Source organism: Mustela lutreola, chromosome 1, assembly GCF_030435805.1.
Source record: "Mustela lutreola isolate mMusLut2 chromosome 1, mMusLut2.pri, whole genome shotgun sequence".
NCBI classification, from domain to species: domain Eukaryota; kingdom Metazoa; phylum Chordata; class Mammalia; order Carnivora; family Mustelidae; genus Mustela; species Mustela lutreola.
The window spans coordinates 285,715,578-285,741,647 of record NC_081290.1 but is presented as its reverse complement, the minus strand read 5'-3'; the positions used below and the strand labels follow the sequence as shown (position 1 = coordinate 285,741,647).

General features: G+C 49.7%; 1 protein-coding gene across 17 annotated transcripts in view; it reads right to left on the bottom strand.

The window, feature by feature from the left end:
• Window positions 1-18,753: 18,753 nt before the first annotated feature.
• Window positions 18,754-26,070, bottom strand: part of PPP6R3 (protein phosphatase 6 regulatory subunit 3) — a 140,694-nt gene continuing 133,377 nt past the window's right edge. For 10 of the 17 annotated variants that reach the window (XM_059149836.1, XM_059149861.1, XM_059149878.1 and 7 more), the window contains 3 exons: window positions 23,944-23,961; window positions 23,559-23,678; window positions 18,754-20,243 (listed from right to left, as the gene is read on the bottom strand). In XM_059149836.1, the coding sequence (XP_059005819.1) occupies window positions 20,192-20,243; window positions 23,559-23,678; window positions 23,944-23,961 (190 nt within the window). In that variant the 3' untranslated portion in view covers window positions 18,754-20,191. Of the gene's footprint in view, window positions 20,244-23,558; window positions 23,679-23,943; window positions 23,962-23,994; window positions 24,100-26,070 lie in introns of those variants that run through there. The other 7 variants (XM_059149852.1, XM_059149869.1, XM_059149887.1 and 4 more) reach the window with 2 other exon arrangements.

Sequence of the window (26,070 nt, the reverse complement as noted above, 5' to 3'; positions counted from 1 at the left end):
CAGCTGCTCTAAACTTGGAGGCAAGATTTACCCAAGAAATATGATGGAAAAATATCCTAAAATCTAATTTTTAAAAAAGATTTTATTTATTTATTTGACAGACAGAGATCACAAGTAGGCAGAGAGGCAGATGTAGGGCTCAATCCCGGGACCCTGGGATCATGACCTGAGCCGAAGGCAGAGGCTTTAACCCACTGAGCCACCCAGATGCCCCCTAAAATCTAATTTTTTAAAAAAAGAGTTTATTTATTTGAGAGAGAGAGAGCGAGCGCACAAGCAGGGGGAGGGGCAGAGGGAGAGGGAGAAGCAGACTCCCTACTGAGCAGGGAGCCCGACACGGGACTCGATCCCAGGACCCCGAGATCATGACCTGAGCCAAAGGCAGACACTTAAGGGACTGAGCCACCAAGGCGCCCCTCTAGTATGTGTTTTTTTTTTTTAAAGGTTTTATTTATTTATTTGTTAGAGAGAGAGAGAGTGGGAGAACACAAACAGGCAGAGAGGCAAGCAGAGAGAGAAGCAGGCTCCCCACTGAGCAAGGAGCCCGATGCGGGACTCGATCCCAAGACCCTGGGATCATAACCTGAGCCGAAGGCAGCGGCTTAACCAACTGAGCCACCCAGGCGTCCCAAGATTTTATTTATTTGCTTGACAGAGAGAGATCACAAGTAGGCATAGAGGCAGGCAGAGAGAGAGAGCGGAGGAAGCAGGCTCCCTGCTGAGCAGAGAGTCCGATGCGGGACTCGATCCCAGGACCCTGAGATCATGACCTGAGCCGAAGGCAGTGACTTAACCACTGAGCCACCCAGGCACCCAAGTATGTGTTTTAAAGAAAGCAAAACAATCAATATATATTTTCACACCATCAGAAATTCTATGAAAGCCAAATCTTTAGAATCCCCTTCAAGGAAGCCTTGCCCGGGGCTATTCCCCCGCACCCCCACCCTGCAGGGAGGGGGCCTGGGGACAGTGCGAGGCTCTGGCTGGCTCCTGCGGAACAAGAGCTTGGCACTTGGTTTCCTTCCTGAGAAAGGACGTAGGTAGACACTGGGGACAGATGAGGCTGGCAGGTCAGAGCCTCCGTAATAAATCTTCCCATGGCGGTCCTTGCCGCTCAGGCGCCTGAAATCCCAGGAGCGTTTGCAGAGAGAAATCATGGGCTCGCTCCGGGGTTAAGAAGAATTTGTTGAGAGAGAAGCAGAAAGGAAGGCGATGGGGTGTGCAGAGCAGGGCTTCTTTGGAGCAATCGAATCCCTGGAAGACCGGCCCCAACCCATCTCCCAGGCAGAGGGAGAACGCAGCCTCTCTCGTGGGTGCTGGCCCGACGTGCCCAGCGCGCATGCCCTCTCCTAGGCTGGTGGCCCCAGCGGCTGGTGGCTCACCTCTTGCCGAGGCCCCTTTCCTGGAGAAGTGCCCTCAGCTGGTAGAAACAGACTGGTACGGGCATAAAAGCCCGACCCCGGACTTGGGACTCCCCCCAGCCCCACAGCTACAGTGCTGGAAAGCCTCCATCTGCCCACCTCAGGGCAGGCAGAGTCCAGAGCCCAGCGTTGGCAGAGGACCGGGAAGTGTGGGGAGAGAAAAATTCTGGAAACAAGATCGCTGCAGGAGGAGTGCAGAGTCTGGATGGAAGCTTGGCCCGAATTCCCGGGTGGTCAACCAAACGGCACGCATCGGCAGGAGACCAGGGGCAGGCGGGTAGGAGAGAGGAGCCTGCCCTTCAAGGACACAGCGGTGCTCGGCGCTGTGTGTGGGTTTTCTACTCTTTTGGGTCTACGCATTCTCCCAACACGTGCACAGTCTGGGTGGCAGAGGGCCGAAGCCTTGAGGCTTGGGGTGTCGGGGGGACGGAGTACGGGACAGGCAGAGCAGCTGGGAAATGAGGCATCGACCTTCCCAACAAGGGAGCTGCAGGGGGTGAGCCTCTGCTCAGATCTTTGGAGAAGGGTTAGAGGAATAGCATCACCAACAAAAAACAGGGGAGACAAAAGGAATAACGTTAGTAAATCTAATCCTACCGGTAATGACGTTCAACATAAATGGACGAAACCAAAGGTCCCCCAGCTGTGGCCAGGAGGCCACATACTGCCTGCTGCCCATCTTTATAAATAAAGCGTTATGGGAGCGCAGCCACACACATTTATTCGCTTACTGTCTGTGGCTGATTTCATGTCCCAGAGGCAACGTTAAGTGGTTATGATAGAAACTGGCCCAACGATCCCGAAATGTTAACCAATACAGGAAATTAGCCAGCTCCTGGACTAAATGCTCTAATCAAAAGGCAGACATTGCCGGATGAGATTTTTTTAAAAAACAACAATAGGGTGCCTGGGTGGTCCAGTTGGTTAAGCGTCTGCCTTCGGTTCAGGTCATGATCCCAGGGTTCTGGGATTGAGTCCCACATGGGACTCTCAGCTCAGTGTGGGGGGGTCTCCTTCTCCCTCTGCCCCTCTCCCTCTGTGTGCACTCTCTCTCTCTCCCAAAAGCAAAATCCTTAAAAAAATAAAGAATAAGAAGCGACAATACTCTACATACAAAAGATGTATTTCAAATATAAAGACACAAATAGATTGAAAACAATGGTGGAAATTCATGCATATCCAGTCAACAAATATTTGACAAGGCAACCAAGAACACTCATGAACCATGTTGGGAAACCTGGATATTCACATGTAAAACAACAGAGTTGGGTCCCTACCTCACGCTGCTCACAGACATTAACTTGACATGCACATGACAACTTAGATGCAAGTTACATGGTCTTACCTTTCACCAAAGGGCTAGAAATGCTGGGCGCGGGGGGAACACATGAACATTCAGAGAGTCTTAAGTGTTTCTGCCACACCTAGAAATAAAGATTTAAATGTTAGACTCTAGTGTTAAAGAGAACAGAAAAAAAGTGTTAAGAGAACAGAAAAAAAAGCTCCTTGACATTGGTTTCAGCAAGGATTTTTTGATAGGACACCAGAAGCATCAATGACCAAAGCAAATACAAAAAATGGGCTACATACAACTAAAAAGCTTCTGTCCAGCCAAGGAAACAACCAACAAAATGAAAAGACAACTGACAAATGGGAGAAAATATTTGAAAACCCATATATCTGAGAAGGGGTTCTCCCCAGCACATTTAAGGATCTCCTATAACTCAGTAGCAAAAATAAAATAAAATAATTAAATCCCACTTAGACAGTGGGCAAAGGACTTGAACAGATGTTTCTCCAAAGACATACAAATGGCCAAGAAGGATGCAAAAATGTGTTCTGCATGACTCATCATCAGGGAAATGCAAACCAAATCCACAGTGAGAGGTCACCTTGCACCTGTTCTGATGGCTATCGCCAAGCAGACAAGAGATCGTCAAGTGTTGGTGAGCAGGCAGAGGAAGGGGAGTCCTCTTGCACCATTGGTGGGAATGCACACTGGTGCACCACTCTGGAGAACAGTATGGAGGATTCTCAAAAATTAAAAACAAAACTACCCTATGATCTAGTAATCCCACTTCTGGGTGAATTAATCCAAAGGAAATGAAAACCCTATCTTGTCATAGATGGCCATTATTATGTTAGGGTACATTCCTCCTATGACCAATTTATTGAGAGTTTTGGGGTTTGGGTTTTTGGTGGTTTTTTTTTTTTTTTTTTTTTTTTAGAGAGAGACAGAGATGGGGGAGTGGGAGATTCAGAGGGAGAGGGAGATCAAGAATCTCAAGCAGGCTCCACATCCAGCACAGATCCCAATGCAGGGCTTGATCCCACAACCCTGAAATCATGACCTGAGCTGAAATCAAGAATTGGACACTTCACTGACTGAGCCACCCAGACGCCCCTATTGAGAGGCATGAAAAATGTTGAGTTTTATCAAATGTTTTTTCTGCATCTATGATCATATGATTTTTACCCTTTGTTCTCTTAATGTGGTAAATCATATCTGGTGTGGCTCCCCCATGCTCACACAGCCATATAATCATTGCATATATGCTTTTCTTTGGTCATTCATATTTTCTTTCATGAGGCCATATTTTGTATACTTTCTAGAAAATACCATTTTGTCTCAATGAGATCCTGTAGGCATCCCTTCGAGTCAACCGAGCAAGGGCAGTGGGATGTCCTTTATACTGTGTAGCCTCCAAAACACAATCAATCAGAGGAATCGTGTCTTTTCTAACCCTGGGAAATTGCCAGTGGGTGTTTGCTAATATTTCTTCAGGTACCACTTCTCCGCAGCCTTCTAGAACTCTCCGTAGACTGCGCTACAGCCTGATGGGGCATCCTCCGAGCCTCAAAGCTCTCAAAGTGCTTTTCTCTTCATGCAAGGCGCTGGCTGAGTTTCTTGGTACCATCTTTCAATTCATCAGCGCTCTCCCTCCCTAGAGTCTGCTGTTTATCCTATCGAGGGTTTTTAAAATGTCAAAGAACATGGTTTTCATTTCCACCATTTCTAATGAGCTCCTTATCTGCCTCCTCTTCTGCTGATTTTGTTTGTAAATCAGTTTCTTTGGGGGGGAGGAGTATGTTTGTTTCTGTCCTTGAGTCTCCTAAGCATACTTACCTCAGTCTTTCCAGGCAGCTCTACAAAATCAGTTTCATCTGAAATGGATTCTAAACATTGAGTTGGATAACTCTGTGTTAACATGAGAATTCTGCATGTCTTTTGAAATTTGGTTTGTAAATGGCATGGTTTTTTCTTCCTCCTGACTGTGTTCCCTGTCCGACAGTTTTGTGGTTGTCTCTCCTAGCTCCCACCAACTCCTATGATGGTGTTAGTGCCTGCCCTGTCTAGGGGACCCTAGAAGATTCTGGATGTCACCCCCAGGGGTGGATCAGGTTGGTCTCCAGCATATGCCTTCTGGTCTCTGATGGCAGCTGCTCTGTGAAAGCCAGAGCCCTAATCAGAGGCTGGCGTCCCTCTCCCGCTTGGTTCATGAGTGAGTGAGTCTGCTCCAGCTCTGGCGTCAGCCTCCCCCTGCACGGAGCGCTGCCAGTAGCAGCTCTGGACATCCTGGGGCCACTGCCCCTCTGTCCAATTCCCATTTGCTTTGTTTCTGGTCTTGGGAGACGTTTGCCTTCCTTTTGGGCCCAGCAATGCCTTTTCAGTGTCTCAACTCTGTCTGGGGTACTGAGTTTATCTTGTGTCAAATGTACTCTTTAACTTGACTAGATGTTCCAATAATTTTTTAAAGCTACCTAAAACACCGTAGCATCCAGTGCTCTCCAGGTGTCCTTGTAAGTAGCATTGCAATTGAATTTAGTATTTTTTATCCAACCAAACAATATTTGTTTTTTCACTGGGGGCACTGGGTCCATTAAATTAAATTAAGCATGTTTGGATTTAAATCCGCCAACCACTGTGCCTCCTTTGTTCTTTACTTGTTCTCTGTTTTTTGTTCTTGTTTTCACTCTCCAGTGCATCAGTTCTCTTTGATAAGAAGCAGAGGGCTGCAGTGAAGTTACAGTGACAGAGGTTTGTCGGACTAACTCTGTGAGAGGAACAGGGCCAGTGGACCGTGATTCAGATCTGATAAAATCCCCCCACCCAGCCCAACTAGGCATTTCAGAGCAAAGATTGCCCAATATTACAAATATTGAATTACTCCTCTGCATACCTGAAACTAAATATAACATATCAATCATACCTCAATAAAAAAAAGTTCTTTAACATTGCCCCATAGAACGGTTTCACATTGGACTGAAGTGGCTGAGCTCACACACCACTGTCTCATCATCACTGAGGGTAAAGGAGCACACAAAAACATGACCCTTGCTCAGTCATTGGCCCCATTGTAAGCTGAGGGCTGCCACCCACTCCACCCCATTTCCCACCGCTGGTCAGCAGATCATACTTTCTTAAAGAGGGAGATGACTCAGCTCTGTTTCTGGTCTTGGGAGATGTTTGCCTTCCAAGGTCAGGAGCCTGACCACTCCTTGTGCTGCATGGATCCACTTTTTCATACATGGGTAGGAAGCAACCCCTTGAGGGCCTCTTTGTGTGGGAAAACTTACAAGAGGGAAGTTAGTAGGTTGAATTATAGACCAATCATTGCAGTGGTCTTGGAGCCGCCTGGTTCCTAGCCTCTCCCTCCTCCACTCTCCATTCTAAATTCCCTACACTCAGCTACCACCTGTTGGCCTCAAGCTTCTTTGGTGGCCTGATCTAAACCCTGTTTCCTGAGGACTGTGAGTCCCTGATAGCCATGCCCTTCTTGGGCTAGGGTTGCTGTGAACACCATTCACAGCCCGAATAGGAAGAGGAAGCCCTGAGAAGAGCTCTCATGGTGTACTGGAATCCCACACATATTTCTCCCACTCACCTTGACAACAGTGGCCCCATCTCCTCCTGTTAGTCAGAGTGATTTATCCATCTCGGTGGTGACTGCCTTTATAGCCCGCTGGCCCTGGGTCAGAAGCACAGAAACAGTAGCTTGTCATTTAGAGGGACACATAGTCTATCCCCTGGCAAGCAAACACCACCCTTTGGGGCCTAGAACCTTTAAAGCTATAGAGCCAAGAGTTGTGAAGATGAAAAGCACAAAGTCGCCTGTGGGTCACTGGGAATGATGCGGATGAGCCACTCCTGCTTCCACCATCTTGGTTCCCAGACAAACCTGTATCCTAATATTAAGATCTTTGATTCAATGTGTATGCCATGTCCTGGGTGGTAGTATCGCATCCTGATGGGCTTCTGCCTCCAAGTTTGTGCTTTGGTTGTCCATTCAGAAGGCTAGTCCAATATTCTACCCATTTGATAGCTCCTGGATGGAAGATACAACTGGTGGGTCTCATGGACAAGGGTCCATTAACACATCTCCTTCATTATAAAACAGGTTCCCTGGTCAGAAGCTATGTTGTGAGAATTTATGTCTCTAGGTCAGACACGCCACAAGCCTTTGGAGAGGGGCTCTGGCTGAGGCTCTGATGCCAAGAAAGTCAAACCCAGAAGAGGTATCTATTTTTGTGCACACCACTGGCCCAATGTTGTCAACTTGTCACGCAGTGGCTGGTTGGTCTCCTTGAGGAACAGTGTCACACTGTTGGTTCAGTGGAAGTCTCTAGTTATTGGAAGGTTGGACATGCAAATGGAGTAGTAGCTAGGTCAGCCTTGGAACATAGGAGTCCACGCTGTTGGGTCCATGCATGTCCCCATCCCTGCTGCTGTGGCCTCTTCATTCCTGTGTTTGGTGTTGTTGGGACTGCTGACGGCTAACATCTACTGGTTGAGTTATTGTGTCCATTTGGTTGTTCAGTACATCTCCTGAAGATGCTGGGCAGTACCAAGCCGTCCGGAGATCTTCATTCTTTGTGTGAAGAAAAGCCTATATCCCAAAAGCCTATATCACATGCCTCTACTCCACACCTTCTTCTCTCTGATCATTCAATTTTCCTCCTTCTAGGTCCTGAACCAGACAGCCAGGCCATTTGGCATTGACCGTGAGTGCATGCATCTTCTAACCCCAGGCCATGTCTTCCACACAAAGTAAATGAGCAGCACCACACCGCTGGGAAGATTTCCCTTGCTGTTGTCTTCCGAGGCCATCCCTTGACCTTCCCAGTTGCTGTTGTAATTGCAATCCCCTGGCTTCCGGTGGTTCAGTGCTGCCACTGGCCTCCATCCCTTTGGGGCCATCACAACTCACAGCCATTGTGGAGCCAAGTTACCATCATCAGCCACTACCTTCCTGGCCGTGCTGAATGGTGGGATCTCTGGGCCTTCCTGGAACCACGTAGGTGCCAGCATGCCCTTGTCTGCAAGCCTCTCTCTGCCATGTGTGGCAACTCAGGCATTCCAATTCAAGCCCGTTTCTGAGCATGGGTCCTTGCTTCCGACAGACTTCTAAAAAGCTTACACCCTCTGCAGGGGTTTGAAATTCACACCCCTTGACAGGTTGTGAAATTTTGGATCCCAAAGGAATGCCCTTAGGTCAAGAAATGCTCCCTTCTCTAGCATCCTGTCCTGATTCCCTCACATGACCCCCAGCATCCAGTCTCAGGGACAGTCCCTGTCTCTGTTGGGCTCCTGGACCATCAGGCCCAGCGCAGCCCTGAGTGGGTTATGCTGCACCCTAACCCAAGCTGGAGCCTTGGCAACCAGGAGAGGAAATGTGGCCAGGTCACTTCTACAGACTTAGAAAAGTTTGCGGGGTCAGATTCTCCATAGGGATCCACCAAGGTGTCCCATTCATGCATCAGGATTTCAGATTTTCCCAACCAGGGCCCTGATGTTGGCCCGAAAGATCTGCCTCCACCAACATTCAACCATCTCAAGTGTAGCTGTTCTGAACATGGCTTTGGCTGACCTCCCGCTGAGTAAGCCACTAAAAAGACCTTCTGGCTCTCAAGCTTACCTAGTTCAGGGTCCCCACTTCTCATGACCTAGCCGAGGGGTTACAGTGCAGCTTCATAACATCCGCCTTTTTCTGCGGTCCTTAGAGCTGCCATTCCCACCGCCCTGCTCATTTCCAGCGCCGACATCACTCTGCGAGCGCATTCCCCGCACCCGCTCATTTCTTCAAGGCCCCACTGGTCCATGCTCCGCCCCAGTCAGGCCAGGGGTGAGCCAGTCCCTAAACTCCATCTCACCACCTGCGCTCCTGGACCACGTCTGCTGCTGACTGTCGGGTTCTCCAGGAAGCAGACACCGAGGCGGAGGTAGGAACACCAAGGGCCTACTGACCAGGAAAGGAAGAAGGGCAGAGTGAGGTCAGATGGGCTCTCTTCCTGCCCAGTGGGAGCCGGAGCCCTGGGACAAGGACTGTTGTTCAGAGAGGTCCCACCTTCGGCAGAGAAGGCTAGGATCTGGTGCCACCACGGGGCTGAGGGCCAGTAGAGCAGGGCTGAGGAGAGGAGGTGAGGCCGGCCGTGAGGGATCTGTTTGCCGCAGGCTGTCATCCAGTCCTGTTCCCTAAAGATGAGCATCAAGTCCTTTCAGAGGGGAGCCAAGTAGAGTGTCTCTACGCCTGCCATAGTCCAGTGTAATTCTGTTTTACTCTAGTAACTTTTAAAAACAAGATTTTAGTCATTTTTTTGAGCGAGAATGCACAAGCAGGGGGAGAGGGAGGAGAAGTAGACTCCCCACCGAGCAGGGGGCCTGACTCGGGGCTCGATCCCAGGACCTAGAGATCATGACCTGAGTCAAAGGCTGATGCTTAACTGACTGAGCCACCCAGGAGCCCCTCCTCTAGTAACTTCTAGTGATAGACACCTGTTTGTTTTTAAGATTTTATTTATTTATTTGAGAGAGAGAGAGAGAGAAAGAGGGGAGAGGGTCAGAGGGAGAAGCAGACTCCCCATGGAGCTGGGAGCCCGATGCAGGACTGGATCCCGGGACTCTAGGATCATGACCCGAGCCGAAGGCAGTCGCCCAACCAACTGAACTGCCCAGGCACCCTAGACATTTGTTTTGGTCTTGGTTTGGCTTTGGGGGTTTTTTGTTTGGTTTTGTTTGGTGGTGACCCTAGAGAGTACAGCCTGCATCTTTATCAGAGGATAATGAGTATTTTCAACACTCAACAGAGAATGCCAGGACGTTGAAAGCGAACTGTGTACCTTCTTCTGCCTTCGGGGTCGTAGTCATCCATCTCTTTTTTTAAAAAAATGTGACGTTCTTTACTAGTGAAATTAGACACTGACTTGCTTGAAATCAGTTTTAGACGTGCAGCAAGAACACTTACTCTCCTGACACACCTTCATGAGCAGAGCACTCCTGTGGCCCGAAGGCACAGTGCTGCACAGACCTCTAGAGCTTGTCTGTCTTGCTCAACAGAAACACACCCATTGGCAAGTACCTCCTGCAGCCCCCGGCAACCATCCCACGCTTTGCTCCCATAAATCCAACAATTTTCAACACTTTCTCTGAGAGCATCAGCCGATAGGTAACTTTATGGGACCTCATTTAGTGTGATGTCCTCGAGGTTCATCCACGTTGTCCTAGATGGCAGAATCTCCTTGGTTTAAGAGGTTGGATTGTAGCCATGGTATGCATATGCCATAGCTTCTTTATCCAATCACCTGTCAAGGGACATTTTTTTTTTAATTTTCTTTTTTTTTATTTGACAGACAGAGATCACAAGTAGACAGAGAAGCAGGCAGAGAGAGAGGAAGGAAAGCAGGCTCCCTGCTAAGCAGAGAGCCCAATGCAGGGCTCGATCCCAGGACCCTGGGATCATGACCTGAGCCAAAAGCAGAGGCTTTAACCCACTGAGCCACCCAGGCACCCCCAAGGGACATTTTTTACTTCCACATACTGGCCACTGTGAGTAATGCTGCCATGAACAGAACAGCGCTAGTATCACTGTGAGGTCCTGATTTCAATTTTTTTTTTTTTTTTTAATAAATACCCTGACGTGGCTTTGCTGGATGATGTGATAGCTCTAGTTTTTTTGTTTTTGAACAAGCTCCATCTGGTTTTCTATAGGGGCTGCACCATTTTGCATTCCCACAGCAGTGTGGGAGGAGGGTCCCAATTTCTCCACAACTTCTCCAACAGTCATCCTTTGATTAAGTTGTTTTTTTTTTTTTTTAAAGAGTCATCTTGACAGTACGAGGTGGTATCTCATTGTGGTTTTGATTGTCATTTCCCTGAAAATGAGTGATGGTCAGTTTTTTTTTTTTTCCTTTTTAATCATAAACCGATTGGCACGTCATCCTTGGGGAAATGTTTAAAGTTCCTTGCCTATGTCTTAATCAGGTTATTAGCTCTCTTTATTGAGTTGTAGGAGTTCCTTATACATTTTGGAGAGTAAGACCTTGTCAGACACATGGTTTGCAAACGCTTCCTTCCATTCATAGATGCCTTTTCATTTGTTTCTTTGCAGAAGCTTTTCAGTCTGATGTAATCCCCTTGTGATCACGTCCTCACTGCCTGTACTTCTGATGTCCTATCCATAAAAATCATTGCCAAAACCAGTGTCACCAACTCTACCCTGTGTTTTCTTCCAGGACTTAAGTGTTTGCAGTCTTACATTTAAATCTTCCATCTATTTTCGAGTTCATTTTTGTGCATGATGTAAAGCAATGGTCCAATTTCGTTCTTGCCGGTGGATATCCACTTGTCCCAACACCGTATTAACCCAAGAGTATTTTCAACTGCCGAGACGCAGGCACATTCATTTCTTTTTACCACTTACGTCCCTTCCTGATGTTCTCACGTCCCCCTGGGAGGGAACCCTCCTTTGAATGCAGCTCTGCTGTTGCTGAAGTGTCTTAATTTTGTTTTTCTGAAAATGTTTTTACTTTGCTTTCATTTTGGGGGGTAATTTGCAAAGCACAGAGTTCCAGGTCGGCGCCCCTCTCAACGTACAATGTCACCCCACGCCTTCTTGCTTTGCTTCTATTAAAAATCAATGTTTCCACTGAAGGCGATGGCTCATTCTGGGGTTTTGTAGTGTCGCCATGGCGTTGCTGGTTGTGGTTCTCTCTGCATTTATCTTTCTTGACATCCGGGGAGTTTATTGAATGTAAAGCTTTACGTTAATTTTGGAAAATTCTTGTTGGTGTTTCTTCCATCCTACTCTCTTCTCCTCTGCTTTCTGGGACTCCAAAAACACGTGTTACATTTTTGCTCTGTTCTGTTTCTCTTAGGTGCTTTTCTGTGTTTCTTACCCTTTTCCTCTCCACACTTGTCTCCATGTTTTCTACAGACCTACCGTAAATCCCTAAATCTTATCTTCTGCTTTGTCCGATCTGCGTTTAAATTCATTTATGCGGTTCTAATTCCAATTACTATACCTAGAATTTCCATTTGATTTTTTTTTTTTTTTTTGGTAATAATTTCTTTGGTAAAATTCTCCAACTGGACCCCTATTATCTTGAATATATTAATAGTTTTAAATCTAAAATCTCCAAGATCTGGCTCACCTTTCTCCAATTTTCAGTCCCTTGACACATGCTGCCATGCAGCACATACAAGTTTTCGTTCGATGCCGACGCTGTATGGAAAATGGTCGCGGCTCTTTGGATGGTTCGGTCGTCCTTGGGAGGAGATCGCCTCCTCCCAGTAGATGAGACTGCTCTGTCTCTGCTGTCCCTTTCCTCTTCGAGGGTTGTTCTCCAGTGGTTTCAACACGCGTGTGGGTCCCCCTTCCCTTGAAGTCCCTATACTCTGGTTCCTGCCTCCCCAACACCGAGCTGCCTAGACTCTTCTTAGCCACCTCGTTTCTCAGCTGCTGTTTTCTAATTGGCTTTTTAGCATCTCTCCCTGCACAGCTTAGGAATCACCGAAGGCCTTGAGAGGTAAATAATGAATGTCAGGCTCCCTTATGTTTCTTTTCTCCAATCTTGTGCCTTCAGTCGTGGCCTCCTCTGGAGCTCTTCCCTCCGGTTTGTCTTCCCAGCTCTCCAAGGGCTGACGGCTCCGAGCCTCTGCTCTCTGCTGTGCCTCGTGCTGCTTAATCAGCAAACTCGGAAGGAGGAAAGTGGCCCGAATGTCGGGTTTACTTAGACGTGGTTCTCTCTTCTCTAGGACCCTGGCCCTCGGGGCACATGCAGCCTATCTGCTCTCTACTCACTGCCTTCAAACAGCGAGATTTGTAGAGGTTTTGTTGTGTCTACAGGACATTTAAACTGATAAAAATCACTCCTAAAGCTGAAAACCGAAGTCCCTTTCCTTGTATTTCTAATGATTGTTTAGCTGCTGTATTTATGGTTTGGTGCTCCGTTCCTCAGCCCTACCCAACAGTTTTAACTTTAAATTCCACTTTCCTTGATACGGTCTTTTGTTTGCATTTCCCTCTCCTTTGTTTTCAGCGTTTGTCACTTTGATGACTTTCATATAAACAACATATTGCTGGTTTTATTTTCATCCCGAGTCCAACCATCTGTCTTTTAAAAAGAGAATCTAGATTTGATGTAGCAACTTATACCCTTTTCTTAATTTTGTTTGGGAGGACGACTAGGGGAAGCGATCCCTCTGCCTGCAAGTTCAGAAATCGGGGAGAATTAACCTGGAAGAACACCTGGTTAGAAAGTTCAGTTTGAGGGGCGCCTGGTGGCTGTCCGTTAAACAGCTGCCTCGGACTCAGGTCCTGATCCCAGGGTCCTGGGATCGAGCCCCGCATCGGGCTCTCTGCTCAGCAGGGAGTCTTCTTCCTCCTCACTTTCAGCCTGCCTCTCTGCCTACTTGTGATCTCTGTCAAAAATAAATTAAATCTTAAAAAAAGAAAAAAGAAAAAGTCCAGCTTAAGACTTGCGGCCATGTGGGTGTAAATACTTCAGTCCTGACGTAGAAACGCTTTGCTGACGGTTTGCAGAGCAGGACAACCCCAGGTCTGGTCCAGAGGGACAGCTGACGCACGGCCACACAGACTAGAACGGACTCCTCGGTGGCCCGGCAACTGTGAGAAACTGCACTGAGCCAAAAATGCGTCTCTTTCCCGAATGAAATGAATCAGTCCCTCCTCCCCTGAGAGTGAGATTAGTTAGAGAGAGGCCAGGAGTGTCAGTGTGGCCGGAAGATCCCACAAAGAAATACAAGGTCAGGAGAAACAGTAACTACCCCAAATATTGCCCGCTTGTTGGTCCTTTTAACCCCGTAAACTGGGCCACGGAGCTCGGGTCCGCCACAGGTGTGGCTGTCCCCCAGGGAGGGGAAGCCGAGAAGGCAAGTCTGGCCCCACCTCCAAGCCCACCCTCCCTGCAAACTGCTGCTCCCCAGTTCTTCCTGTGCCTGGAACTGGGCCGTGCAGTTTTAGTGAAGGTAATCAATCCTGCCCGGCCCCTCGAACCTCGAGGTTACCAGTACCCAGTACCCCTCTGGAGAGAAGACACAGCAAACACGGAGATTCAAAACATTCGTTTTATTAATGAACCTGTTTTGAGGGACACGGTTTCCCAACACTTGACCCTTGGGCTAGACACATTTAGCCGCCTGGCACCAGGCAGGCCAGGAACAAAGGCAAACCTCTCCCTGCGCAAGGACAGAGGCCAAGCACATGGAGGGGAGCAGTCTAGAACATTCCATGGCAGGCTTCCGGAGAACGATAACCCAAGCCAGCCCTCAGGTCCCTTCCCAAATCCCCCGAGATCTGGCCTCTCCTCCTCGGCTGGGGAGGAAAGGCAATTCTCTGGTCACCTTGTGACACGGGCCACGAGTCCTCCTGGACAACCTTGTGTTTGCTTTACCTTCTGTTCCTCTTCCGTATCTTGGAAGTCGTTCAAGGTATAAATGACAGGGACTAAAGTGCACAGGCTTTAGGTGCTGAGTTCAGGGAGTTTGGACAAATGCCTGCACTCCTGCAATCTCCCTGGCACGAGGTGCTGGTTTCCATCATCCGGAAAGTCTCCCCGGGCCGCTTTACAGCCAACCCCTTCCTCCCCCTTCAGGAGCAAATGGAGCTCTGACTTCGGGCGCTGTCCGTCAGTCGGACCGGCTCTGGAGCTCCGAGAAGGAACTACCCTGGCTTAGATGGCTCACTCCTTTCCCGCGGCATATTCCAGATTGATAACGAGATGTTGCATTTATCGGAGTTCATTCTCATTACTGCCGAGTGATCTTCTGTTCTATTGATACGCCGTAACCTGCTTATTCATTTTCCTGGTTTTTCTAATCTTCGGTTATTATGAATAAAGGAACAACAAACACGCTTGCGTATCTTCTGTGGACATAGACTTCTCCTGCGTGAATGTCTAGAATTGCAGTGCCCTAAGGCAGAGTATCCCCAGTTTAAAAAATTGGACACTTGCCCAACACATTGCCACACTGGGTGCGTTATTTTAGACAGCAGTGAGGCCTAGTGGCTCCACATTCTTATCACACTTGCTATTATCAGGTTTGTTGTGTTTGGGTTTTTTCTTTTAAATCTTGGCCATTCTCTCAGAGGGGACATGGTGGCTTTTTGTGGTTTTCATTTGCATTCCTGGATGAGCAGTGACCCTGAACAACCTTCCATGTTCTTTTTGGCCACTTGTGTACGGTCTTTGTGATGATCTGTTCGGGTCTCTTGACCATTTGTTAAACTGGGTTTTCCATCTTATTTTGGGTTTGCATTTCTCTGTCTTCAGGGAAGGAGTCCCCTGTCAGGGCACACTCTCCTCACGGCCGTCCAGGGCCAACCTGTTCACTCTGAGGAGCGGGAAAACTGCACTGTGGTGAAGCCCACTGAGTTTCCTTCCGTGACTTGTGCTTCTGTGTCCCAAGAAAACCTTGTCCGTTCCGAAGTGGTTTAGCTCTTAGTTTTTAGAAGCTGAAGGGCTCCTGTTTAGGTCTGTAACCTATTTTAGATTAGTGTTTGTGTAAGGTGGGCAGGAGCCAACATTTGTTCCTTCCACACAAATACCGTCTTTAGTTCCGGGCTGACCAGACTGTCCTCCCGTCGCTGCTGTGGCAGAGCTGCTGAGAGCCAACGGACTGTGCATTTGCAGATTCTGTTCCATCTCCTTGCTCTGTTCCAGGGCCCGGAAACCTTTCTCCGTGAAGGGCCAACAGTCAGTGTCCCGGGCTTTGCAGGCCGCATGGTCTCTGTTGCAACAACTCCACTCTGCCAGTGGATCCCAGCCGGAAGCGAGTGGGTACAGTCCTAGCAGTCGCCCACAAGTCTCTACTCCTGTGGGCGGAGTCCAAGTTAGTGGTCTCCGCAGGCCCAGCTGCATCGGAACTGTTCTGAGCGCTACTCCTCAGCTTCTGTCAACGGACGTTCCTACGTTCAACTGGCTACCGAACGTTCCATGCAGCCCGTTTCCACTCGCGCTACTCTGACGTTCAACTGTCAAGTTCTAAAGGGAAAAAAGCACACTGGAGTGTACTGTGGTGACAGCTACCATCAGGCACGCGTGCGCGGTCAGGCTGTATTCTACGCTGAAACACATCACACTTAGTCTTTATGATGGTCACTTGCCGGCTAGGCGACCTTGGAAGCAATCAGTCCCCCCCAAGCCCACCTTGTGCGTGAATACGGCAACGGCCGCCATCTAGCTCATAAAACCGGCATGAAGTGAAGCGAACACGTATAAAGCGCTTAGAACAGAGCCCGGCAGAGTAAGAACCATTTCTGTGAACAAGTAGAGAACCGTACAGGGGAGCCCAAACCACAGCACACCAGGCGCCTCACCTAAGGCGGTGAGCGCGTGGCCCTGCTGGGCACGGCAGTCCTCACCTTCCACGCGCGCGGAACACACGGTGCGGGAGGGGCAAGCGCCAAGCGGCACCTGCCGCCTGCCGGGGGGTTAAGCACCGAGAACCGGTGGAGACGGCGAGGACCAACGCGGTGAGCACCCGCTGAATCCTGCAAACGAGTGACTGAAAGGGGATGAACACGGGTGGGAGAAGGATCCGGAGAAGAAAGCGCATCAAAGGGAAGAAGGACCTCGGGGCGGGCAAGGAGTCAAGCAGTGGGACTTGCCAGCTCTGCCTGTTGCATGGAAGCGGCCATGCACAGTGCGCGCACACACGCACGTGCACACACACACACAGCACAGCTCGTGAACATGGGGGGGGGGGGGACCCGGCGGGCACGAGGCAGGGAGCAGACCTTAGAGCCGTCTGTTGGACAGCAGCTGCTGGAGTTTTCAGGAGGCGGCGGTTCTAGATCAAACAGGCTCGAAGCCAGAATTCGGAAGGTTCACCCATGATGTTATGGAGCCGAGAAGTGAGTTCTATCATTTATAAAGCACTGAGCACAGGCGAGAACTGTCCTATCTACTTTTAGGCCTAAAAATCTGTTCTTATCAAGTCCCCTCGGGCAGGAAAAGCAGCTGAGACAGAGAGAAGTTAGCCCTGACGAGAGGGCGAGGTGGGATGTGAACTCAGCCCTGCCCCCGGAGCCCTGCCCTCCAACACCCAGTGCGAGGCGTGCGGCGCCGGGGTGCGGAGGCAGGTGCCCACAGCTGCACAGGTGGCCCTGTTGACGGGGGGAGCAATGGGGAGCGGGCACCACACTCACGTATGTGAACGAGGGAAGGAGCGGGAAAACTCAGCAGCTGTGAAGTAGCACCTCCCGTGAAACACCATTCTGGAACACCTGAGAAATCGTACCACCAAAGAGTCACTGGGAGGCCGAGAAACGTGGCCTGGAGAAGAGCAACCAAGGAGCAGGTGAGCAGCCAGAGGACAGACCGACCATCGGGAGACACGCGCGAGCGACAGCTGCCAGTCAGAAGCGAACTCACGGAGCACCTGGGTGTCTGACCCGGACCAGTTCTGGGTGATTGGATAACAGCAGCTGTGGGCAAGAGGAGTCCTTGCCCCTAAGGAGGGCATCCCCCTGGGCGCCTGGGTGGCTCAGTGGGTTAAGCCGCTGCCTTTGGCTCAGGTCATGATCTCAGGGTCCTGGGATCGAGTCCTGCATCGGGCTCTCTGCTCAGCAGGGAGCCTGCTTCCCTCTCTCTCTCTCTGCCTGCCTCTCCATCTACTTGTGATTTCTCTGTCAAATAAATAAATAAAATCTTTTAAAAAAAAAAAAAAAAAAAAAAAAAAGGAGGGCATCCCCTGAAAGCATCTGGTAGACAGCCCAACAGCTTCTGTCAGGAAGCCTTGACCCCTAAGGACAGCGCACGGCAGCACCAACGCCCACCACAGGCAACCACAGAAACAAGCCAGCAGGTCCACCAACAGAGGACTGTGAAGATGTGGCACGTGTGTCCCACGGATACTGCTTGGTCATCACCGTGCAGGGAACCAGAGGGTGTTACGCTACATGCAGTAAGTCCAGTAAGTCAGAGAAAGACAAAGGATTGTATGATCTCATTCATATGTGGAATTTAAGAAACAAAACAGGGGAGAAGAGAGGGGAAAAATAAAGCAAGACAAAATCAGAGACAAACCACAAGAGACTCAACTCTAGGAAACAAACTGAGGGCCACTGGAGGGGAGTCGGGTGGGGCTGGCTTGACTGGGTGACGGGCAGGAAGGCGGGCACGTGAGGTCATGAGCCTAGATGTTGTATGCTAGCGATGAGTCACTGAGCTCTATTTCCAGAATTAGTAATATACTGAAGGTTTATTATATTGAATTTAAATGTAAAAAAAGTTAAAAAAAAAAAAAAAAAAGAAAGAAAATCAGTGGTGCCCCCACATACCTTGTCTGGTCATGAAAGCCCACGCAAGGTACAAGAGGAGATTTCTAGAAACAAAGAATTAGGCTTTATTTTCGCTGTAGTTACTTTTAATACAGGTGCTGCACTGTAGACACGGGTCAGTCTCGCGGTTCTGTATGGCCAACACACAGAAACAGAAGTCGAGACTAAATGAGCGCGTACTTGCTCCTGGCCCCTGGCTGGACACCCACCGCCGACTTTCTTCTTTGCACCCTTGAGTCCTTTCCCCGCCCCAGAAGACGAGCTAAATGAAACACGACTCCAAAGACAGACTTCAGGTGCCCGGCACCAGCAGTGGGTGGTTTCACACAGGACGCGGTGTTACCTTGGAGGGGGATGGAGAAGCCCAAGAAATCCGACCAGCGCTGAGCTAGTGGGTGCCATCCCCGGCGGGGGCCAGCAAGGCTCTCCAGCAGGCGAGACAAGAGCGTATCTGCCGTTGGCGGTCCCCGAGGTCCCGTGTCACAGAGTCAGCATCCTTGAGGCCAGCGAAAGGAGCCCTGTCCCCAGTGTGGCACTAGGTTCCAGAGGACGCATGAGGACAGTCTCTTCTGGGAGGAGCTCCCAACAGAAAGGGTTCCTGAGGAGGCGCGCAAAGGCCAAGTGAGGCGTCCGTGCCGTCCGTCCCAGGGCGCACCGCTGACTCCACTGTCCTGGAGGGCTAGGTCAGCCTCGGGAGGCCTCACACAACTTCTACACCATTTACAATGGAAAAGTAAATGAGAAATAAGGCATTAAACATTTGATTCTTTTTTTATTTCCATATGCAATGTAATGTTTAGGCACGCTGCTTGGGATGCTAGTTCTAAAAAAAATCGTTGGCCATTATTCAGAATAACCTTTTGGTTTTAAATACTGGTCAGGACAAACAAATGATGTAAAAATACGTGAATAGTCTTCTATTACAGAAATGAAAACCTGATCTGCATCTAAAAGTGCAAGAGGTGAAGAAATTGAACCCTTTCCCAGGACAATATGGCAATATACGATATATTGCTTCGGCTGTTTGGGAAGGCGGTGATGTATTTTTATATTGACATAGAAAATTATAAATTACATTGAATTAGTATCCATAATCACTATATATATACACAAACCAGTTCTAAAAAAATACACTGGTTTAGGGTTTACGCATGGAAACCTCACAAGGTACAGGAGAACAATCCCATGCTTGGGTGCCAGGTTCGGATTTCGAGGTGGAAACGTGCGTCCGCAGCATGAGCGTCCCTCCACTGGCCTGCCTGATGGGTCTAGGGTGTTAAATATGCAAACTGCTCAGAAATGTTCATTGGTGATGCTTGTTAACAAGGTAAATTTTGGTGAATGGGTTAAAAGGCAGAGGAACTACCCAAACAAAACAAAAAACAAAAACGAAAAACGAAAAACAAAATAACTCAAACCACCAGCCATGTACACTCCAATAGTCTAGTGTTTCACCTGCAGGAATAACCATTTCAAGCAAACAAGACTTTAACAGAACATATGGCTTCACAAGAACATCACTTTATCAACTAAGTTGTAGCAATAAATACTTAATCTCTACCAACAGACTTACATTTTTTTGATCCGTTTAAAACAATACAGAAAACAGTTACCAATCAAAAACTGGTTATAAAAAGAACACCAAATATTTCTTATTCAAAATCACGTTTGTAAGTTAGAACAACCAAAATAACACTTAGAGGGCATTTCAACCCTATAACTCCTTGCCGGCCTGGAAGAGAAATGAATTCAGAATTTTGTACAAGGTGAAAAATGTATGAAAACTGCCTAATACTTTGGTCACACTAATAATTGTCAAATAGTTATGTTTCAAATACAATAGATCTGTGTATTCACTTTTATAAAACTATTCTTACAGCCATTTTAACTCTAGTATCACTACTATTATTACATGGGCGGCACGTTCTTATTTCACAGGCTACCCATTATTTAGAACAATACAATATAAACATACGCAAAAATTCTTGGTATTTGTCAATGTGCAATATTTTTACACTTCTGGATTTCTCTGTACAATGTCCTAGAATCTAGAATATAAAGGTTGCTGGTCCTGATCCCTTGCAGAGTGAGTGCAGCAGTGTCGGCCTGGCGGACTCCAGGGGAGGTCTCCAGAGGCCCCGAGCGGTGGTGGCCTGCGGTCCTCAGTCAGCAGCAAGCAGGGGTCACTCATCATACAGGGCCGTTGACGGACGTGTCGCCTGGCACGCTTGGCTGGTCAGTCCTGCGGAGGAAGAGACACACATCTGACGTGCTTAAAGGAAAAAAGAATGTGATTTAGCTCCCTGAGGGCAGGAACATTCATTTTAATATTGTTCTCCAAAGTCAAGCCCAAAGCCTGGCACTCAGGAGCCACTTCCTGGGAGGCCTCACAAATGCAAGGACCGGAAACTCCAGGAGCTCTACCGGCTTCCGAGCTTCAGCCGGCTGGGGCGCGCAGGCGCTCAGCGAGCTAGCGAAGCTGCGGCAGGGCGGGACTCCGGGAAACTACCCCTCTGGCGCCTTAGAAGCACGGACGCAGGCAGGTCAGCAGTTTTTAGACGGCTGCTCCCAGACCTGCCACACGCCACGTGCTCAATCCTTCCTTCAAAGAGCTTTTTATTTGTTCCATGTATGGGAATCCACATAAAAATTCACTTGAATAAGCAGGATTCTTCGACTGTAGAGGACAAAAGGCTTATGAACAGGGCCAGCTCCTGAAACCAGGTGTTAACTTAAACAGCGTGCTCCCACCAGGCAAGTGTTATTAGGGCTGACACTGGGAGCACAGAGGAGGGCACAGTAGGGGTGCCTGGGGGGCTCAGCTGGTTAAGCCTTCGACTCCCGATTTTGACTCAGGTCATGATGTCAGGGTCCTGAGATCGAGCCCTATGTCAGGAGCCAGCTTAAGATTCTCTCTCCCCCTCTCCCTCTGCCCCCACCCCAGGTGTGCTCTCCCTCCCTCCCTCCCCCTCGAAAGAAAAAGGGAACATTAGGTGAACAGTATGGTGGGAGATGAACAAATTCGACCTTCAAGCCTAAGCACGGAAGTCAGTCTTGGCAGCTTTTCCATAGTTCCACAGTCAAAGCAGGCTCGGGAAAGGGCATTTAGAGATGCTTCTGGACCAGCTCGCAACTCACAAGCCCGAGGCTTCAGACACCTGCCAGGAAGCTGGCTCCACGGGCAACACACTCTGCTTCCAATCACGGTGTCCGAGAGCCAGGGGGACCGGGGCTCTGCCAGCATACATACTGGGTACAGATCCCACCATCACTGCCCACAAGCTGCCGGTCCCAAGAGCTCTTTCTCCCCTCCCCCAGCGCAGCTCTTCCCCCTGTGCAGGGGGGACAACAAGCCCCACTGAAAGTGGCTGAGTGCGTGACAGGTGCCGAGGGCCCAGCACACTGGCCAGCACAGGTATCGCACGTGCTCGGTGCATGGTAGTAAAATATTAAATTCCGTGGCCGTGAGAGTCACTCAGTACAGCACTGAGCATCTGTCACAACTCAGTGACAAGGGCTCACGACAGCCTGGCTGTGACGGGAACCATGTGGGGAAGAGTGCATCTGTTAAGTCCCAATGGCTCTCTCTGCTCCCGAACATCGGTCTTAGGACGGACGGGACGTGGCAGACCACACATCGGTCTTAGGACACGTCTTAGGACACGGCAGACCACTTACCTTCTCCCTGCCATCCCAGCAGCTCAGGGCCACCGTCCGAGCGGCCCTCCACCGCCGCCCCAGGCGGGATTCCTGATCGCCCGTGAGGCTCTCCAGACTCCTCAGCAGCACCTTTCCACATGCCCTCCAATGTCTGAGGGTGTTAGCAACTGCTCCCCACCCCCAGGCCTCCACCACCGGCCGCCACACTCCCGTGCGTCGGGCGGAGGAAGGACAGACGGAGCAATGCGTGGACACAAGCGATGCCCTCGTCCTCGCCCCCAGCCGTCCCGGGTCCTCCCCCAACCCCCTCCGTCCGGCAGACAGAGAGGCAGGGCTCTTCGCGCCAGCGTCTCCAGGCGGGCAGAAAAGCAAGCAGGCTGCCCCAAACTGCGGAATTCTGCCCTCCAGAGAGCCAAGGAAATGGCCCCAGAGCCTCCTGGATCACTCACGCCCGAGAAACAGACTCCTGCAGCAACTCCGACTTGGAACAGACCTGACGGTCCTGCCTTCAAAGCAGTTCCCAATATAAAGGGAATTTGTAGGCAGAAATTAGGGAGAGGACGTAACTGGAAATAAGATCCTACAGGATACCTTTGAAAAAACATCCACTGACAACCCTGGGCAAAAAGGTGACTTGCCCAAAACACTTCGAAGCACAGCCGGGGCTGGAGCCCTCAAGGTTGAGGTGTCCCCATGCCTCCTCCTCCCGGAGCCCTCACCAGAGCCAACATGCTCAAACAGCTCTTATCATTAATTTGCTTTACACACCAAGAAGGCTTTTTTTTTTTTTTTTTTTTAAATCACAGAAGCAAACCCTTTATTCTGGCTGTAATTGCCACGAGAGAAACAAAAGCGGGGTTTGCATCACCAAAGAGGTCTGCCGACCAGTGAGCAGAGGGCGCCCCCTGCTGGTTCCCTCTGGTTACGTCATCGCCCCCCAAAGGGAAAATTTGGGGGTGGGGGTCTGGTGAGAGGGAAAGTGTAACTTCTCTGAAATGGCTTTAAAGTTTACTTTATTCCTTATGGAAGGAATGCACAAACTTAGATATATACAGAACAAAAAAGGGAACTCTGGGAAGTGCTGAGCACAGTTCCTTGCCGTCAAGGGCATCCTCATCTTCAGGCGCGAGCTCCAGAGCGATGAAGGCTGCCCTTGCTCTACCTGCGAGTCCGGGCGCACAGGTCGGGGCGCCAGCCCTCAGCGGCAGTGGAGGCTCTGGCTTGGCCTATCCCTTCGGACCACTGGCTCAGTCTAAGCAATAGACTTGGGCGACCAGAGAGGAAACACATGTTCCCAATCACTCGGCTCTGGCAGTGCAATTTTCACACTTAACCAAGACAAACTCTGCAAGCACGAAACCACAGGGGAACCGTCTGCGAGTTGAGACCACTCAGCTCCATCTATAAAAGGGTCTCGAGGAAGGCTCTCCCCGTGTGTCACACGCACATGATTATGGGAAAAGGGGTACCAAGCGCTGCTTGTGGCTGGCGGCTGGTGACCTCGGGGGCCCCGTGAGACGGTGGCTGCTGCAGGCTGGGGGCCCCCATCCTGGGCGGCTCAATACCAGCCTCAACTTAGCCCCTCTTCAGAGCCCCTGTGTGTGGGCAGGTGTGCCAAGGCCACAGGGCCTTCCCCCCAATTCTGAGTAGCTTCTTAAAGAGCCAGCAATGTTGTCGAATATCCAAAGCCCAGTTTTTGGCTTTGGGGTAAGGAGGTGTGAGCTCTTGGCTCAGGCACCTTGCCCAGCGTGGCCTGTGCTGAGGAAGTGCCTGAACGCCGAGGACACGGGGGATGACCCAGCTCCCCTGCTCCCCCGCCCGGTGCAGACTTCCCTCCCAGCTCCCCGGAGACAACAGCCATAGGTGGAGTAGGGCCTGGGCAGATCTGGGGAGTTACCTCTGCTCTGGGGTACTGCTGGGGGGCCGGGGGCCCACAGACTTCGCCTCTGCTGTCTCAGGGCTCTCCTCGACATCTTTACAAGCAGCATCTTGAGAGGTAGACAGTTTTCCTTCCTCACTGCAGTAAAGAGGGGGACAGGGAGCATTAGACATCTTGGGGGGCGGCACCCGTGGAGGATGAAGGCGCATGCAAATGACCCTGGAAGTCATGGCGGCCATGGAGTAAAGCCCTGGGGCTGAGCATGCGCAGGGGAGGGGCCACAGGGACCACAGACAGTGACTGGGAAATCACGAAAGGCAAGGGTCACACACGAGAGGGAACCAGAGGGACGATGTAATGCAGCTGGTGTCTGATGAAGAACGGCCCGCATTACTGTACATACCGATAAGATTTCAACACTCTGAAGCCAAGTGTGCAAAACAGAAAAAGAAATGTACAAGAGTTTCAGAATACTCCTACAAATGAGGGATGTGGGGGCTACTATGCCCGCGACTGCGCATAAGCAGAACTGCAGACTCGGAGGAGGTGGCAAAGGAACCTGTTTGAAGGAATGAGTCTTTAGTCACGGCTTCTTGCCCTCGGGCCCAGCCCAGCATCCAAAGTCTGCAGGAGTGACCCCATCAGGCTTGCTGCTCCTGCCACAGGGGCAAGGAACCAGGGGCCTGCACCAAGACCGGGCTCCTCCCCGAGCTGCCCTCTGACAGCAGTGGGAAGTACAGCACGAGCAGGAAGAGCCGAGAACGGTGGCCGGAACAGGTGCAGGCAGGATCCCAGGGCGGGCAAGCAAGGTGTAGGAAGGGTTATCTGCCCTCTGATGGCCCCCGGCAGAGAAAGACAAGCAGCAAACGTTTCGGATTGTTGGCTGTGGGCTGTAAGGGCAGACTGCCATCTATCCTGTCTGCATTTCCCATTCTGACACGATCAAGGCAGCACAAGAACCAGCTCAAGGGCAGCTGGAGGTTCCCTCTGGGAAGGGCCATCCTTTTGAGAGCGGAGCCCTGTCCTGGATTTGCTTATGAAAAACCTAACTTCGGGATGATTTCTGGGTGGCTTTCGGACGGGTCTAGGCAATTTATAAGGAGAAAAAGATCTGCTGACAACCCAAGTCATTGGCTTCCTGACTCTTTATCCCCTCTCCACGCCATCCCCACGAAAGCAACTACGTGCTTCCTACGTGTTACTTTCATTCTTAGAAAATGAACATGGATAGTCATGATGTATGTGTATTCTGAGGGACAGAAACGGCTCTGAATTGCATATATCGCAGGATTTATCTCTGGAAGTCAGATCCATGCTCCTGGTGTCGATGGCACAGTGCCCCATGTTGTGAGCCTCCCAACTCCACCTTACGACGGCCCTCTGCACAGAGCTGCCACGCCTGCCACTATGGCCTCCATGGGACTTCTCTTAAAAATTTTTTTATTTATTTGACAGAGAAGAGAGAGCACGAAAAGGGAGCGGCAGGCAGAGGGAGAGGGACAAGCAACAGGGAGCCTGACACAGGACTCGATCCCAGGACCCCTGGGATCATGACCCAAGCCATAGGCAGACGCCTCACTGAGCTGCCCAGGCGCCCGTGACTACTCTTCCTCTGGGACTGCTTTGATTAGCACTTTCAAGTTTTCTCTCTAGATACGTGGGTTTAATTATTTAGGAATTATCTTAAGTTTGATGTCCTTCACGACTGGTACTTTGCCTTTCGTTATACATCCTAGTTGCTTATGACCAACGAAGAGAAAGGCTACTGATGTTTAAAATGGATCTGTCACCCAGCAGCAATGCTGAACTCTTATTAACAGAAGTTTGCAACTGACTTGGTGGTAGGTATCATTATTACCCCTTCCTCTCGGATCTTTACCTGTCCTGTTCTTCCCTCCTCAGACACTGTCCAGGACTACACAGGAACAGCGACAATGGACCATCTTATTTGCTCCTTACCTGAACGTGCCGGCGCCTGCAACTTCCTCATTAAGTAGAAGTTCTGTTTTAGTATTTTCGTATTTAACTTTCGCCAAGTTAAGGAAATTCATTTCTGTTCCTGTTTCACTCAGCTTTGTGTGTGCGTGTGTGTTTAAGATTTTAATTATCTGAGAGAGATCATGACCTGAGCCGAAACCAAGAAATGGACCCTTAACTCACTGAGCCACCCAGGCGCCCCTGTTTTGCTCTGTTTCAATCATATATGGGTACGGAACATTATCAAAAGCGCCTTCAAAAACCTCGTAGGATTTCTCCTCAGTCTGTTAACACATCATAAATGATGTTTTTCCTGACAGTCCAGGGAAAACCCTAACTTGTTGTGGATTATTTTTAATATGCTACTTGCACTTGGTGAGCAAATATTTTCTACAGGATTTCTTCATTTAGTTTGTACGTGATACGAGCTGACCGTTTTCCGTAATCATCCTTATCTGGTTTTGGAATCGAGACTGCATGCCGTCATAAAAAGATCCAGCAGGTTTTGCACTTTTTCTACCTTTTCCAACAGCGGAGGTAGGAATGAGCAGAC